This window comes from Vulpes vulpes, chromosome 2 (genome assembly GCF_048418805.1).
Source record: "Vulpes vulpes isolate BD-2025 chromosome 2, VulVul3, whole genome shotgun sequence".
Lineage (NCBI taxonomy): Eukaryota > Metazoa > Chordata > Mammalia > Carnivora > Canidae > Vulpes > Vulpes vulpes.
The window spans coordinates 91,055,051-91,072,257 of NC_132781.1; the positions used below are offsets into that span (position 1 = coordinate 91,055,051).

The following is a 17,207-nucleotide window of genomic DNA, read 5'->3' on the forward strand; positions in this document are numbered from 1 at the left end:
ACAGCTAAACAAGATAATTAAATCACCCGTGATTGTTCCACTTAGCTATGAAATCCTTAAAAGAATCATGTACTCAGTGATCCTCATTTCCCTCCCATCCATTCTTGAATTCACTCTATTAATTTTCACTCCCACTACTCCAGAATTGATTTTTCAGGTTACCATTTGGTTTTCACTTTTAATAAAAAGGTTACCATTTGATTTTCACTTTAATAACTCTAGACATAATTTCTTAGATCTCATTTTATTGAATCTATCAGCAATATTTGCCCAATAGAAAACTCTCTTCTCCAAAATTCTGTCTTCATTTCGCTTTCAGGATATCATTCACTCACCTGGATTCCTCCTGCCTTTCTAGTCTGTATATCTCAGCCTGATTTGCTTCTTTCACCTCATCCCTCACCTCTTACACCTTGAAGTCTTAGGAATCAATCCTTGATCTTCTTTCTCTTGTTTTTTACTATTTTGTATATTCTAATGATCCTCAAGTTTATGTCTCTGGCCCAAATCTCTCTGCATAATTCCAGACCTTTATATGAAACTGCCTACTTGATATCTCTTTGGGATAGCTATTGGGTATGGCAAACTTAACATGTCCAAAATTGAACTACTGATATTCTTTCTTATACTGCCCTTCCTGTCTTTCCTAATTGAGTTAATGACAGTTCTTCTAGTTGCTCGGCCAAAAAAATTGGTATCGTCTTTGACTCCTGTCTTCTTTCTTTTTCATACATGTCACATCTAATCTCTCAGCAAATCTTGTCAGGTCTTTCTTCAAAATATATCCAAAAGCCAAACACATCTTCCATGACCAAGCCACTATCATCTGTTGTCTATATTATTGTAACAACTAATTTGTCTTCTTGTTTTTTTCTTTTTTCTCTGCTTCTACTAATTCTAAACACAGTGGATCTATTAAAACATAAGTCAGATTATGTCCTCCTCTGCTCAAAACCTAATTGCTTCCCATTCACTCAGAGTACATGCTGAAGTTCTTTCTAATACCTACAAGGCCTTATATGACTTGTTCATCTCAGGTCTCTCCCTATCCTTTCCTCCCCCTCTCTCTCTCTGATTTGAACTACTTTCTATCCCTTTCATTCTGTCCAGCCACACTTGAATTTCTCACTATTTCCCCCCCAACACCCCTGCCCCCTCTCCACCCTGCTTCAAATTATAAACACTTCAGGGATACCTCTGTACTTGCCAGTAATTCTCTCTGGAGTGCTTTTCTCTCACGTATCCTCATGGCTTACTCCTTGGTCCCTCCTTTTCTCCCTGGTTTTTGCTTAAAGGTCACTTTCTCAGCAAGGCCCTTCTTGGTTTATCCTGACTAGTATTTCAACCACCCCTTTCCCTGCAACACATCGAAATTTGATTTCTCTGCTTTAGTTTTTCTCCTCTCATACTGTGTGTTTTGCCTGGGTAGTCTGTTGTTATTATGTTTACTTTACTCATGAGTAGGATTTTTCTGTTCATGGCTGTCTTCAGTGCTTAGAGAACATTCTAGCATATATAATGCTATTCAATAAATGTTGAGTGAATGGAGTTTAACCCGTGTGTCTTGTTTTTAACATAATACCAATTCTCACTTAAACAAAAAGAAAGTTTGACATGGGTCCATTCTGACAATTTAACCTGTCAGCTATCTGCATTTTTTGGATTTTGGGGGGTTTAATATTGTGGTTACTTGCTACTTATTCTTTTACTGGTATTTATGTTAGTCTTAATTATAGTAGAATGGGACAAAGGAAGAGCAAACTTCATTTATGTTTCATTAAGGAAAATGAAATATGGTGGTAAATTATTATAGGACTTTTAAAAACTTTCCAAAGGATTCTGAGCCCTCAATATCTGAAACAAAAAGATGAAGTTGGAATTTATTGCTTAATAAGAGGAAACCTTGCTGATCACTTACAGTCTTTTCTGACAGAGTAGTCTTCAATTCTTATATAGAGTTTCAGGAAAAGTAGAGTTTAAGGTTTGGGAGACTTTCAGAGAATTAAGTGGTTTGTCATCATCTGAAGCAAATGATAATGTGAGTAAAACTGTTGTTGATTGGTTAGCACTCAAGGCATGTGTATCAGAGTGATTTTGTCCCATATTGGCTATCTTTCAGGAGGGAGAAGCTAACATTGTTTGGTTGGTGAGTGAGGCCAGACGGCATTGATCCATTACACATAGAGAAAGACAGAAACACAGACAGAGGGAGAAGCAGGTTCCTCTCAAGGAGCCTAACGTGGGACTCAGTCTGGGACCAGGCCCATGCCCTGAGCCAAAGACACACGCTCAACCGCTGAGCCACCAAGGCGTCCCATAAATCTAGCTTTTTCGTATTAGGATTAGATACTAGAGTAAAAGTATGCAAAAGTTACCAAACCATTTTCTTTTCTTTTTTCCCTTTAAAATATTATTTAAATTATTTATTTATTTCGAAGAGAGAGGGAGAGATTGAGAACAAGGATGCAGGAGCAGGAAGGAGGAGCAGAGGCAGAAAGAGAAGCCTACTTCCCACTCAGCTGGAAGCCTGATAGGGGGCTCAGTCCCAGGACCCTGAGATCATGACCTGAGCTGAAGGCAGACACTTAACCAACTGAGCCACTTAGGTGCCCCCAAATCATTTTATTTTCAAACAAAATTAAAATAAAATAATCAGATTATTGCTATTTTCAAATGATATATAACTACATATGAGTATTTTTGAATTTTTCCAAATTGAATTATAAGTGACATAAAACTGTAGGTGTAAGGTATACCTGTATTAATTTGATGCACTTTTATATTGTAAAATGATAATAGTGTTAACTCTGTCACTTCATATAGTTATCATTTCTTTTTTGTGATGACAATATTTAGATCTATTTTCTTAGCAACTTTCAAATATATGATACAGTTTTGTTAACTGTAATCACAGTCCTGTACTTTGGACCCTCAGAACTTAATAATCTTTTAAGGGGAAGTTTGTACTCTTTGCCAGTATCTACCTGTTTCCCACAGCTTCCTACTCCTGGCAACCACCAGTCTATTTCTGTGATTTTTTTTTTTTTTTTTTTTTTTTAAGATTCTGCATGCAAGTCTGATCATAGAGTATTTGTATTTCTGTGTGGCTTATTTCACTTAGCCTAATTCCCTCGAGGTTCATTTATGTCACAAATGGCTGAGTTTCCTTCTTTTTTGTGGATAAAAATATTCCATTGTAAATATATATATCACATTTTTTAAATCCGTGGATCCACTGGTGGACACTTAGGTTGTTTCCATGTCTTGGGTATTGTAAAAAGTGCTGCAATAAACATAGGGTGCAGATATCTCTTTGAGATAATGATTTCATTTCCTTCAGCTATGTTCCTAGAAATGGGATTATTGGATCATATGATAGTTCTATTTTTAGTTTCTGAGGAACCTCCACACTGCTTTGCGTAGGGGCTATACCAATTTATATGAAAGTGTACCAACAACAGTACCATGGGCCATTTGAATATCTACTGAGGAAACATCTATTAAGGTGCCTTCCCTAGTTTTTAATTGAAGTATTTGTTTTTTGCTATTGAATTGTATGAATTCCTTTTATATTTTAGATATTAACCTTTTTTTAGATATGTGGTTTGCAAATATTTTCATCCATTCTGTAAGTTGCCTTTTAATTATGTTGCTTTTTTTTCTTTTTTTCTTTTTTTTTTAGATTTTATTTTAATTCAAGTTAGTTAACATATATTGTTTTATCAGTTTCAGGGGTAGAATGTAGTGATTCATCACTTGCATATAAGCACACCAAGTGCTCATCACAACAGCTCATCACCTTTCTGTGTGGCTTATTTCACTTAGCCCCATCACCCATTTACCCCATCTTCTCTACCTGCCTCCCCTCCAGCAACCCTCAGTTTGTTTCCTATAGTTAAGTCTTTCTTTTTCTTTTTTAAGATTTTATTTATTTGACAGAGAGAGGGAGAGAGCCAGAGAGGATAAGCAGGGGGAGGTGCAGAGGGAAAAGGAGAAGCAGACTCCCTGCTAAGCAGGAAGCCCCTATGCAGGGCTAGTTACCAAGACCGTGGGGTCATGACTGGAACCAAAGGCAGATGCAATTTTAACTGACTGAGTGACCCAGGCATTTCAGTTAATAAAAGTCTCTTACAGTCTGCTTCCCTCTCTGTTTTTTTTTTTCCCTCTCTGTTTTTATCTTATTTTTCCCGCCCTTCCCCTATGCTCCGTGTGAATGGAATTGGAGTGTTGCTTGTTTCTTTTGCTGTCCAGAAAGAAACATTGGTTGTTCCATGGTTTTTACTTTTGTTGCTTGTACTTTGGATGCCATTTCTGAAATCATTGCTAAGATCAATGTCAGAGAGCTTTTTCACTCTTTTCTTCTAGAAACTTTATGGTTTAAAGCTGTACATTTAAAATCTTTAATCCAATTTGGGTTAATTTTTGTGAGTGGTGTAAGTTAGGAATTCAGGTTCATTCTTTTGCATGTGAATATCCAGTTTTCTTAGCATCATTTATTGTAGAGATTATCTTTTTGCCTTTGAATATTCTTGGCTCCCTTATTAAGTTGTAGTTGACTATATGCATGGATTTATTTCTAGGTTCTTGATTCTGTTTCATTGGTCTTTTTTTAAAAGATTTTTTTTTATTCAGGAGAGATACAGAGAGAGGCAGAGACATTGGCAGAGGGAGAAGCAGGCTCCGTGTAGGGAGGCTGATATGGGACTCAATCCCAGGGCCCTGGGATCATTCGCTGAGCCGAAGGCAGACACTCAACCACTGAGCCACCCAGGCATCCTTATTTCATTGGTCTTTATGTTTGCTTTTATGCAAGTTCCATACTGTTTTAACTTACTATAGCTTTGTAACAGAAAAAAGGAAGTGTGGTGCTTCCAGCTTCGTTCTTCTTTCTCAGGAATACTTTGAATTTGGGGGTCTTTTTTGTCTCATACAAATTAAAGAATAGTTTTTCTATTTCTCTGAAAAAATTGTTGCTAGAATTTTGACAGGGATTGCATTGAATCTGTAGATGGCTTTGAATGATGTGGGTATTTAAAAATACTAATTTTCCCAATCCATAAACAACAGGACCTCTTCCTATTTGTGTCTCTTTTATCAATGTCTTGTAGTTTTTAGTGTACATATCTTTCACCTCCTTGGTTAAATTTATTCCTGAGTATTTTGGTTTTTTTGATGCTTTTGTGAATGGGATTTTTTCTTTATTTCTTTTTCAGATATTTTGTTCTTAGTGTATCGAAATATAACTGATTTGCATATATTGATTTTATATCCTTCATCTTTACTAGTTCCAACAGCTTTTTGGCGATGTCTTCAGGATTTTCTACATATAGAATCATATCCTCTGCAAACAAAGACAGTTTTATTTCTTCTTTTTTGATATGGATGCCTTTTATTCCTTTTTCTTGCCTGACTACTCTGGCTATGACTTTGAGTACCATGTTGAATAGGAGTGTTACAGTGGGCAGCTTTGTTTTGTTCTGAACTTAGAAGAAAAACTTTAAGTGTTTTTACCACTGAATATGGTGTTAGCTATGGCTTCTCATATATGCTCAGGTGTGACATTTTGGTACCCAATTTATTTGGAGTCTTTAATCATGAAAAGAAGTTGAATTTGTCAAATGTTTTTTCTACACATATCATAACGATCATATAATTTTTTTCATTCTATTATGTATCAAATTGATTTGATTTGATTGATTTCTGAATAATAATTTTCCTGAGTAAAGTATTCTTGGTGTGTGGTTCTCACTCTCAGCATTTTTTTTTTATTTTTCTTTATTGGAGTTCAATTTGCCAACATATAGCATAACACCCAGTGCTCATCCCGCCAAGTGCCCCCCTCAGTGCCCATCACCCAGTCACCCCAAAACCCACCCACCAGCCTTTCCACCAACCATTGTTCGTTTCCCAGAGTTAGGTGTCTCTCATGTTTTGTCACCCTCACTAATATTACCCACTCATTTTCTCTCCTTTCCCCTTCATTCCCTTTCACTAATTTTTATATTCCCCAAATGAATGAGACCATATAATGTTTGTCCTTCTCCGATTGACTTATTTCACTCAGCATAATACCCTCCAGTTCCATCCATGTCAAAGCAAATGGTGGGTATTTGTCGTTTCTAATGGCTGAGTAATATTCCATTGTATACATAGATCACATCTTCTTTATCCATTCATCTTTCGATGGACACCGAAGCTCCTTCCACAGTTTGGCTATTGTGGACATTGCTGCTATAAACATCGGGGTGCAGGTGTCTCGGCGTTTCACTGCATCTATATCTTTGGGGTAAATCCCCAGCAGCGCAATTTCTGGGTCATAGGGCAGATCTATTTTTAACTCTTTGAGGAACCTCCACACAGTTTTCCAGAGTGGCTGTAGCAGTTCACATTCCCACCAACAGTGCAAGAGGGTTCCCCTTTCTCCACATCCTCTCCAACATTTGTTCTTTCCTGTCTTGTTAATTTTCCCAATTCTCACTGGTGTGAGGTGGTATCTCATTTGATTTTGATTTGTATTTCCCTGATGGCAAGTGATGCGGAGCATTTTCTCATGCACTTCTTGGCCATGTCTGTGTCTTCCTCTGTGAAATTTCTGTTCATGTTTTTTCTCATTTCATGATTGGATTGTTTGTTTCTTTGCTGTTAAGTTTAATAAGTTCTTTATAGATCTTGAACACTAGCCCTTTATCTGATACATCATTTGCAAATATCTTCTCCCATTCTGTAGGTTGTCTTTTAGTTTTGTTGACTGTTTCTTTTGCTGTGCAGAAGCTTTTTCTCTTGATGAAGTTCCAATAATTCATTTTTGCTTTTGTTTCCCTTGCCTTCTTGGATGTATCTTGCAAGAAGTTGCTGTGGCCAAGTTCAAAAAGGGTGTTGCCTGTGTTCTCCTCTAGGATTTTGATGGACTCTTGTCTCACATTTAGATCTTTCATCCATTTTGAGTTTATCTTTGTGTATAGTGAAAGAGAGTGGTCTAGTTTCATTCTTCTGCATGTGGATGTCCAATTTTCCCAGCATCATTTATTGAAGAGACTGTCTTTCTTCCAGTGGATAGACTTTCCTCCTTTGTCGAATATTCGTTGACCATAAAGTTGAGGGTCCACTTCTGGATTCTCTATTCTGTTCCATTGATCTATGTGTCTGTTTTTGTGCCAGTACCACACTGTCTTGATGACCACAGCTTTGTAGTACAACCTGAAATCTGGCATTGTGATGCCCCCAGATATGGTTTTCTTTTTTAAGATTCCCCTGGCTATTCACAGTCTTTTCTGATTCCACACAAATCTTAAGATAATTTGTTCCAACTCTCTGAAGAAAGTCCATGGTATTTTGATAGGGATTGCATTAAATGTGTAAATTGCCCTGGGTACCATTGACATTTTCACAGTATTCATTCTTCCAATCCATAAGCATGGAATATTTTTGCATCTCTTTGTGTCTTCCTCAATTTCTTTCAGAAGTGTTCAGTAGTTTTGAGGGTAGAGATCCTTAACCTCTTTGGTTAGGTTTATTCCTAGGTATCTTAAGCTTTTGGGTGCAGTTGTCAATAGGATTGACTCCTTAATTTCTTTTTTCTTCAGTCTCATGATTAGTGTACAGAAATGCCCCTGATTTCTGGGCATTGATTTTGTATCCTGCCACACTACCGAATTGCTGTATGAGTTCTAGCAATCTTGGGGTGGAGTCTTTTGAATTTTCTATGTACAGTATCATGTCACCTGTGAAGAGGGAGCGTTTGACTTCTTCTTTGTCAATTTGAATGCCTTTTTTTCTTTTTGTTTCCTGATTGCTGAGGCTGGATTTCTAGTACTGTGGTGAATAGCAGTGGTCAGAGTGGACATCCCTGTCTTGTTCCTGATCTTAGGGGAAAGGCTCCCAGTGTTTCCCCATTGAGAATGATATTTGCCTTGGGCCTTTTGTAGATGGCTTTTAAGATGCTGAGGAATGTTCCCTCTATCCCTACACTCTGAGGAGTTTTGATCAGGAGTGGATGCTGTGTTTTGTCAAATGATTTCTTTGCATCTATTGAGAGGATCATACGGTTCTTGTTTTTTCTCTTGCTGATATGACCTATCACATTGTTTTATTTTTTTATTTTTTATTTTTTCCGATCTATCACATTGTTTTATGAGTGTTGAACCAGCCTTGCATCCGGGGATAAATCCCACTTGGTCATAGTGAATCATTGGTGGTGATCTCTCCTTTCTCATTCATGATTTTATTAATTTGAGTCTTTTCTTCTTTTTAATAATGCCAGCTAATGGTTTATCTATTTTATTAATTCTTTCAAAGAACCAGCTCCTGGTTTTGTTGATCTGTTCCACAGGTATTCTGGTCTCTATTTCATTGAGTTCTGCTTGTATCTTTATTAACTCTCTTCTGCTGGGTGAAGGTTTTATTTGCTGTTCCTTTTCCAGCTCCTTAGGTGCAAGGTTAGCTTTTGTATTTGAGTTCTTTCCAGTTTTTGGATGGATGCTTATATTGCGATTTATTTCCCCCCTCAGGACCGCTTTTGCTCTATCCCAAAGATTTTGAATGGTTGTATCTTCATTCCCATTAGTTTCCATGAATCTTTTTAATTCTTCTCTAATTTCCTGGTTGACCCTTTTCATCTTTTAGCAGAATGGTCTTTAACCTCCATGTGTTTGAATTTTTCCAAATTTCTTCTTGTGATTTAGTTCTAGTTTCAAAGCATTATGGTCTGAAAAATATGCAGGGGACAATCCCAATCTTTGGGTATCTGTTAAGACATTACCTGCACTTGAGTTCTGGATGGTTTGCTCCTGCCAGCTGTACGGGCTTGGGGAGGTTCCTTAGATTTTCTGTGCCTCATATTCTTCCTGTGTAAAATACCTCATATAATTACCTACTTCATAGGACTGGTGTAAGGCTTAAAATACCTTTAGGATATGTAAAGTGTTCAAAATAATGCATAGAAGTTACAGAATAAAACCTCAAAATACTAATATCATGATTATTTAAAAAGGGTTTCTTTCATAAAAAAAACTTAATTTGCACTTTTCAAATTGATTTAGTGCCAGTAAAAACTTTTTTATTGATAATGACAACAAAAATGTAGTATATTTACCCCTATCAAATAATGCAAGTAACATGATTTACCTTTACTTTTTCCACCTTGATCTAAATTTAATACTTTGTTAATATTACCATTAATATTGCTTAGATATGCTTTAAATATTTTTTGTATTTTAAATATTTAATATTTCCCTGAAAAGAATCATTTGTTTTTTTTAGACCTGCAAAGGAAACGTCTAAGGAAAAGAACAAGGTAAAAAAATATATATATGTATAATTTTATTTCATTTATGATATATTTTATTATTTTATTTGATATTTCATCAGAAGTATTTGATATTTATCAGAAGTATTATTCCATGGCAAAAAGTTACTTTATGAAAGACATAGTGAAAAAAATAGAAAATCTTCCTTTGTTATATAGACATTTGCTGTCAAAAAATTCAGAAACGCTAATTATTGATAAAGGTCTTTTTGATAAAAATCAGATCACTTAAAAAGTACCTATGCTTTTGTTTTTATAAAAAGATGGATATTTATCATCTCTCTACACTTGGTATATTTTATAAATATTTGGATGACATTTTGATATAGTATTATTTATTTGTAGGTCAAAATGCAAATGAATTCTGTGGAACACCTTGATGACTTAACTCAGTCATCTGAAGCACCTTCAGAGGATTGTAACTTGCATTACTCTGATTTTAAGAGTTCCCTGTTGCTCATTGAACAACTTGGCATGGATTGTACAGGTAGGATCGTTGTATAAATATAAAGCCTTTTTCTGTGTATATGATTGTAGTAATATGTGCACATCTCATCTAGTGCTGTGCCACACAACACTGATGTGTTATAGAGCTACTCTTCTCAGAAATATGTTTTTTATTAAAATAGAGACCTGTTGAATACTCTCAGCCAAAGAACTATAATTTCCACTGTAGTTGTCTATGTGGGAATGGCACACTTGATGTGTTTGTGAACTCTGCTTCTCTTCTGTCCTTCACCCAAGGTCAGGTTACCATTATTTTTCTCCTAGATTACTGAACTAACCTCAGGACTGTTTTCTCTGCCATTCCACCTCTCAGAATCTTGGTTACACTGCAACCATAATGACCATACATTTTTAAAAATTTACATTTCATTTTGTTACTCCCTTGCTTAAAGCTTAGCTATTACTAATGCTTTGAGGTGAAAGATCATAGTCTGCTAGCATCATCTTGTATTGGTTCATATCTGTCTTTCCATTTCTGTCTCAGCTACTGATTTAGATGTTTTTTCATATTATAGAAGTTTTCTTTTTCCAACAGTTTTAGTTAAATTGCGCATGTATGAAGTGTACAGTTTGATAGTTTTGACATGTATACACATATGAAACCATAATCATAATTTAGACAGTTAACATATCCATCACTCTTTAGTCTCATGTCCCTTTATATTCCCTTATTATGAAACTGCCAAATTATTTACTAAAATAATTGTACCTTTTCTAAACCCACCAGCAGCATATGAGGGCTTTTAATTCCTCCATATATATTCATGAGCACTTAGTCTTATCAGTTTTTTAAATCTTAGCCATTCTGATGGGTATGTAATATATATATATTATATGTATATATATAATACATAATTATGGTTGTAGTATACATTTCCCTAATAACTGATAATGTGGAGTATACTTTCATGTGCTTATTTACCATCTGTATATCTTCTTTGAACTGTCCAAATCTTTTGTCATTTTAGAAATTAGGTTGCTTGTTTTCTTATTTGATGAGTTTTCAGAATTGTGTATTCTACATACAGTTCCTTTATCACCTATATTGTTTTTGCAAAGATTTTTTTGCAGTCTGTAACTTTTCATTCTCTCCACAGTGTCTTTTGAAGAGCCGTTTTTCTTATTGATGAAGTTTGGTTAATCCATTTGTTGTTTTATGGATTTTTGCTTCGATGTTCATATCTAAGAAATCTTTGCTTAGCACAACATCAGAGGTCTTATCTCATGCTTTATATTAGAAGCTTTGCAGTTTAAAAACAAAGTTTTATAGTTTTAGGTCTTAAATTTAGATCTGTGATCTGTTTTGTATTCTTTTTTATTTATGATGCAAAGTATGGACCCACGTTCATTCTTTTGTGAATATCCAGTTGTATTCATTGAAAAGGCTCTATTTTCTCCAATTCATGCCATTGCATCTTTGTCTGCATCAGTTGGCCATATATGTATGAGTTTATTTATCATTTATTGATCTCTCTGGCCCTCTCTACACCAAAATCATGTTGTTTTAATTACTACCAGTTGGTAATAATTTCTGAAATCAGGTAGTATTAGTCCTCCAGTTTTGTTTTCAGGGTTGTTTTGCTATTCTAGATCCTTTCATACTTTGTGTTTCCATATGAATTTAGAATCAGCTTGTCATTCTCTAAGAAAAACAAAAACAGAAACAAAACCGCTGGTAGTCTGGAAATCAGGGTTGGATTATGTTGAATCTACAGATTAATTGGAGAGAATTGGCTTTTTGACAATACTGAACTTTTCAACCCTTGAACAGAGTATATCTCTTCATTTATAGAAGTGTTCTGTAATTTTCTTGGCAATATTTTATAGTTTTTAGTGTGTATAAGCCTATCTTTTATGATATTACCTGTGATTATTTATTTTTCAAAGAAGTTGTAATAATATATTTTAAATTTTAATTTTTGTTTTTTTTGCTGGTATATTAGAAATATGGTTGATTTTTGTGTAATGATTTTATATCCTCCAACCTTGATGAGTTCATTTATTAGTTCTAGTAGTTTTTTTTAAAATTCTGTCAGATTTCTATATAACCATAGGTTTCAAACTTTTTTTTTTTTAACTACTATTTTGCTGGTTTCTTAAGGTGGAGCTAAAGGTCATTGATTTGAGAACTTAAAAAAAATGATTTTATTATTTGAGAGAGGGAAAACATGAGCAAAAGGGAGGGGAGGAGCAGAGGGAGAGGGAAAAGCAGAGTTCCTGCTGAGGAGGGAGCCTGATGTGGGACTCGATCTCAGGACTCCAGGACCATGACTGAGCCAAAGGCAGCCATTTCTGACTGAGCCACACAGGCACCTTCTTGTTTTTTAATAGATACATTCAGTGCTATAAATGTTGAGATAAGTGCTACTCTAGGAGGATTCCAGAAATTTGTAGCATATTGTGTTTTTATTTTCATTCAGTACAGAATACTTTCTAATTTCTTTTTTCATTACTTCTTTGACCCAAGGGTTGTTTAAAGATTTTGTTTGAGAGAGAGAGAGAGAGAGAAACAGAGAGACAGAGAGAGCATAGGTGGGCAAGAGTGGCAGTGGAAAGCCCTCTTCCCCCTGAGCAGGAAGCCCAACATGGGGCTTGATTCCAGGACCCTGAGATCATGACCTGAGCTGAAGGCAGACACTTAACCAACTGAGCCACCTCAATACCCCGATGCAGGGGTTATTTAGATGTGCATTAATTAGTTTGCAAATATTTGAGTGTTTTCCAGAGATATGTTTGTTCTTGATTTGTAATTTGATTACTTTGTGGTCACAGAACACTTTCATGACTTTAATCCTTTTGACTACCCTTTTATTAAGGTTTATTTTATGACCCAGAATATAATCTCTTTTGGGGAATGTTCCGTGGGATACTTGGAAAGATGGTGGTGGTCAAGTCTACTATATGCTTGCTGGTTTTCTGCCTGTTGAAATCCCAGACTATATTTGTGAATTTGCCTGTTTCTCTTTGTAGTTCTGTTGATATTTGCCTTATGTATTTTGATCTTATTAATAGATTAATAAACATTTAGGTTTGTTATGCTTCTTATTTATTGACCCTTTTATCATTAAAAAATGACCTTAAATATTACTGATAATATATATTGCTTTGAAACCTATTTTGTCTGGTATTAATATTGCTACTCAAGCTCAGCCTTCTTTTGTCAAGTGTGAATGTGGTATATCCTATTTCTGTCCTTGTAACAAATTTGTGTCTTTACATTTAAAGTGAGTTTTTTATAGGCAGCATATAGTTGGCTTTTACTGTTTTTATCCATTCTGAGTCTGCCTTTTAATTGAGGCTTTTAGACCATTTTCTTTCTTTTTTTTTTTTTTTGACCATTTTCATTTAATGTGATTATTGATACAGTTGATATGAATCTCTCATCCTGTTTGATTTCCATTTGCCTTATCTACTTTGTTCCCATTTTCTTCATTTTCTGCTTTCTTTTAGATTAATCAACTAATTTTATGAGTTAATTTATATGTATACATACATACATACATATGGATGTGCTTTGCTTACATAACTATAACTCTTTAATTTTGCTATTTTAGTGATTGCTTTAGAGTTTAAAGCATATGACTCCAGTATCACAGTCCACCTTCTTGTAATGTTATACCATATCATATGTAGTTTAAGAAAATTACAATAGGGAACACGTGGGTGGCTCAGTGGTTGAGCCTTTACCTTAGGCTCAGGTTGTGATCCCAAGGTCCTGGGATCAAGTCCCACATCAGGCTACCTCGGGGAGCCTCTTTCTCCCTCTGCCTGTGTCTCTGCCTCTCTCTCTCTCCATGTCTCTCATGAATAAATAAAAAAAATCTTTAAAAAAATTACAATAGTTTAGTTCCATTTCTTCTCTCCTAGCCAGATCTTTTGTGGATCTGTGAGATTATAGTTTTCATTAAGTTTAGAAAGGTTTTGATTATGTTTTCTTTTCTTTTTTTAAAGATTTTATTCATTTATTAGAGAGAGAGCATGAGCAGGGAGAGAGGCAGAGGGAGAGGGAGAAGCAGACTCCCTACTAAGCAGGGAGCCCAACATGGAGCTTAATCCCATGACACCCAGGAGCCCCTATAATATCTTTATGTTGAAGTTACTTAATATATATTTGTTTAATGTATGAATGAACAAATGTGAAAATGCACAGTCCTTTATATGCAAAAAGTACTCATATATTTTATTTTATTAAATAATGAATTTGTGAGAGAGAATGAGCAGGGGGTGTGGGAGAGAAACAGAAGGGGAAGGAGAGAGGGAGTAAAGAATCTTAAGCAGACACTGTGCTGAATGCAGAGTCTAGTGCCGGGCTCAGTCCTACAACCGTGAGATCATGACCTGAGCCAAAACCAAGAGTTGGATGCTTTAACAACTGACCCACCCAGATACCTCATATATTTTGTTTCTGGTTTTGTTTTTCCTCTGATGTAGATTCTGTTAGTCTATTGAAAATCCAGGATGCAATTCTTTCATATGAAAGATTAATAGAACTTAAAAAAAATGACTGTGAACAACTTATAAGAAGAATTAAAAAAATGGGATATAAGATTAATGGACTACAAAAGGAGCTATCAGAAACAAAAGAAATGAAATCACAGTTAGAGCATCAAAAAGTGGAATGGGAACAAGAACTCTGCAGTTTGAGGTATGACATCCTGGTTTTAAGGAAATATTGGAAATATTTCAACTATTTACTTTTTTTATATATATATAATAGGCTCCACAGTCAACATGGGGCTTAAACTCACAGCTATGAGATCAAGAGTCACATACTCTACCAACTGAGCCAGCCAGGAACCCCTTAAAATATTTACTTTTATACTATAGTTGTGTAGGAGAAGTTTTGTAATTGTTAATTTGCCTTCTGGGATTTTATAGGGAAGAAAACTTCTTTAGTAATGTGAAGTATGAGTTTCTTTGAAATAATATAGCAAGTTCTTAACGGTGAATACTTCTAATAATTTAATGTATATTCCAAATCATAATTTTAATGACCATATAGAAATTCACCATATGGAGATCTCATTATTTAACAAATTGAATTTTGGTTGTTTTACATTTCTCTATATTTTAATTAATGCTATAAGAAATGTCTTATTTAATTCTGTTTCTACAGTTTTGGTTACTTGGAATAAGTTCTTTAATGTAGTATTGTTTGGTTAAAGTATAAAATTTTTAATGAAAGTCTCTGATCCATATTTTAAAATTGTTTTCAGGAAAGTTTATATTAATTTATATGGCCGCCAACAGTGTAAAATGGTCAATTTTTCTCAAGACAGAAAAAAATTTTAAACTTTGGTTTATTCTTAACATATGCAGGGGTTATTAAGTAAAATGGAAAATGATTAATGGTTAAGTGTTTTCAACATTTCTCTCATATGTAAAGAAAATTATTTCAAAAGTCTATGCTGAAAGCACATATTACTCTTTATTCTTAATTAATATGGATCCTGTGTTGTTCTAAAAGGAGTTTTCAAATGATTTATAAAATTTATAGTAATCAGTAAGGTTGAGAGTATTGCAAAAGAAGAACCATAAAAAGTATGGGGCAATAAATATTAGACTCCCTAGTCAACTGCTGGATCACAGTAATCTGCAGGTGTATGTTGTGTAAACAACATCTGCAGATGCTGTCTTACACTGTGGATTATTTTTAGAGGTACCTTTGATGTTTTATGAAGTAAAAATTTATTTCTAGTGAATTTATAAAGTTGTTGATAAACAGCAACTTCTCTTTTTAGGTAGTAACTAAATTATCTATCCTATTTGAAGAGTAATTATGACTGTGTGGGGAAAATGGTAATCTTCAACTCTAACTTTCCTGAATAATTTCAGAATTCCTTTCCTTACAACAACTACCAGAGTTGTTACTGACTAAAAGTTACTAAATGGCATAATGCTTTCTCATTCTTTCTTTTCAACTGTATATATATCTATGTCTATCCTTTGGAAGAGATTGAAGTGAGAAATTAAAAACATGAGCCCTAGAAAGGAAAAAAATTGAGAACATAAAAATTTCATTTGGATAATGAAACAACATATTTGGAACCAGATTATAAAATAAACTTTTTATTGCTAACAAAACACATTTTAAAATGAACACATTTATTTGCAGATTTACCTTAAAACAGGAAAAAGAAAAAAGAAAAAGTGCTGATATGTTATATGAAAAAATTAGGGAGCAATTAAGAAATAAAGAAGAGCAATATAGTAAAGAAGTTGAAATGAAACAACAGCTTGAGCTTAATCTTAGAACACTAGATCTGGAATTGAAGAGTGTAAAAAACAATTTGAATCAGGTAAATTTTTGACAAGAATTTTATATTTCCATCAATATTTCTTATATCCTTTTGACTTAATATATATTATTAGGTTTGAAATAGATTAAAAATTTAATTTTATCCTAATAGGAACGAACCATTATATTTAAATATATAATATATATTTATTATATATATATAATATATATATTTATATATATTTATATATATATATTTATATATATTTATTTATTACCTTATTGGAATTCTTGGCTTCTCATATATGTTGTATGTATATTTTCTCAATGAAGGGATTGAATGTAAATTGAGATAAAAGCCAATAAATATTGGCTTTCGTTTTCTTTGTTTTTAAAAAGAATTTTATTTATTTTTAGACAGAGCATGGGCAGGGGGACAGAGTAGAGCGAGAGGGAGGGAAAAGAATCTCTAGCAGACTCTGGTCTGAGCACAGAGCCTCACTTGGGGCTGAATCTCACAGCCCTGATATTATGAGATCATGACCGGAGCCAAAAAAAGAGTCAGATGCTTCACCCACTGAGCCCCCCCAAGGTGCCCCAGTTTTGGATTTTTTTTATGTTAAAATAGAGGCTAAATTGCCTTGAGACCATGATGAAACTAGTTAAATGTTTTATAAAGAAATTTTATTTCACAATACTATGTCTACTTATATTTTTACTCTATGACACATTTAGCTATCATTTCAATTAAAATTTGAATTATTCATGCAGGATAAAAATCTTTGTTTTAAAAGACTACTTTTGAAGACTTTTTTTAAGTTTTCTTAAGGCTTTTGACTTTATTTTAATCATATGATCCAAACTCCTAATGAAAATGTGTTTCTAGGTTACAGAAGAACGAAATGACATTCAGAGGCAACTCTCTCAAGAACAGAATGCCAGAATATTACAAGATGGAATTCTAAACAATCACCTTTGCAAACGAAAGGAAATAGAAATGTCTCATACAAAAATGAATTCTGAGGTATTTTCTTTAGTTATTTTGAAGTACATGTGTGTATGTATTTGTATGTATATATCTGTATATTGGAATTATTATTTTTCTCCATATATGTATATTTATTTTAAAAAACAACACTGTACATCATGGGAAGTATA

At 34.2% G+C, this 17,207-nt stretch overlaps 1 protein-coding gene across 5 annotated transcripts in view; it reads left to right on the top strand.

Annotated features, from left to right (window-relative positions):
- Positions 1 to 17,207, top strand: part of LOC112921570 (ankyrin repeat domain-containing protein 26-like) — a 112,214-nt gene that overhangs the window by 54,750 nt on the left and 40,257 nt on the right. For all 5 annotated transcript variants that reach the window (XM_072749246.1, XM_072749247.1, XM_026000846.2 and 2 more), the window contains 5 exons: positions 9,259 to 9,292; positions 9,650 to 9,791; positions 14,243 to 14,456; positions 15,927 to 16,110; positions 16,936 to 17,073. In XM_072749246.1, coding sequence (XP_072605347.1) covers positions 9,259 to 9,292; positions 9,650 to 9,791; positions 14,243 to 14,456; positions 15,927 to 16,110; positions 16,936 to 17,073 — 712 coding nt within the window. The remainder of the gene's footprint in view (positions 1 to 9,258; positions 9,293 to 9,649; positions 9,792 to 14,242; positions 14,457 to 15,926; positions 16,111 to 16,935; positions 17,074 to 17,207) is intronic.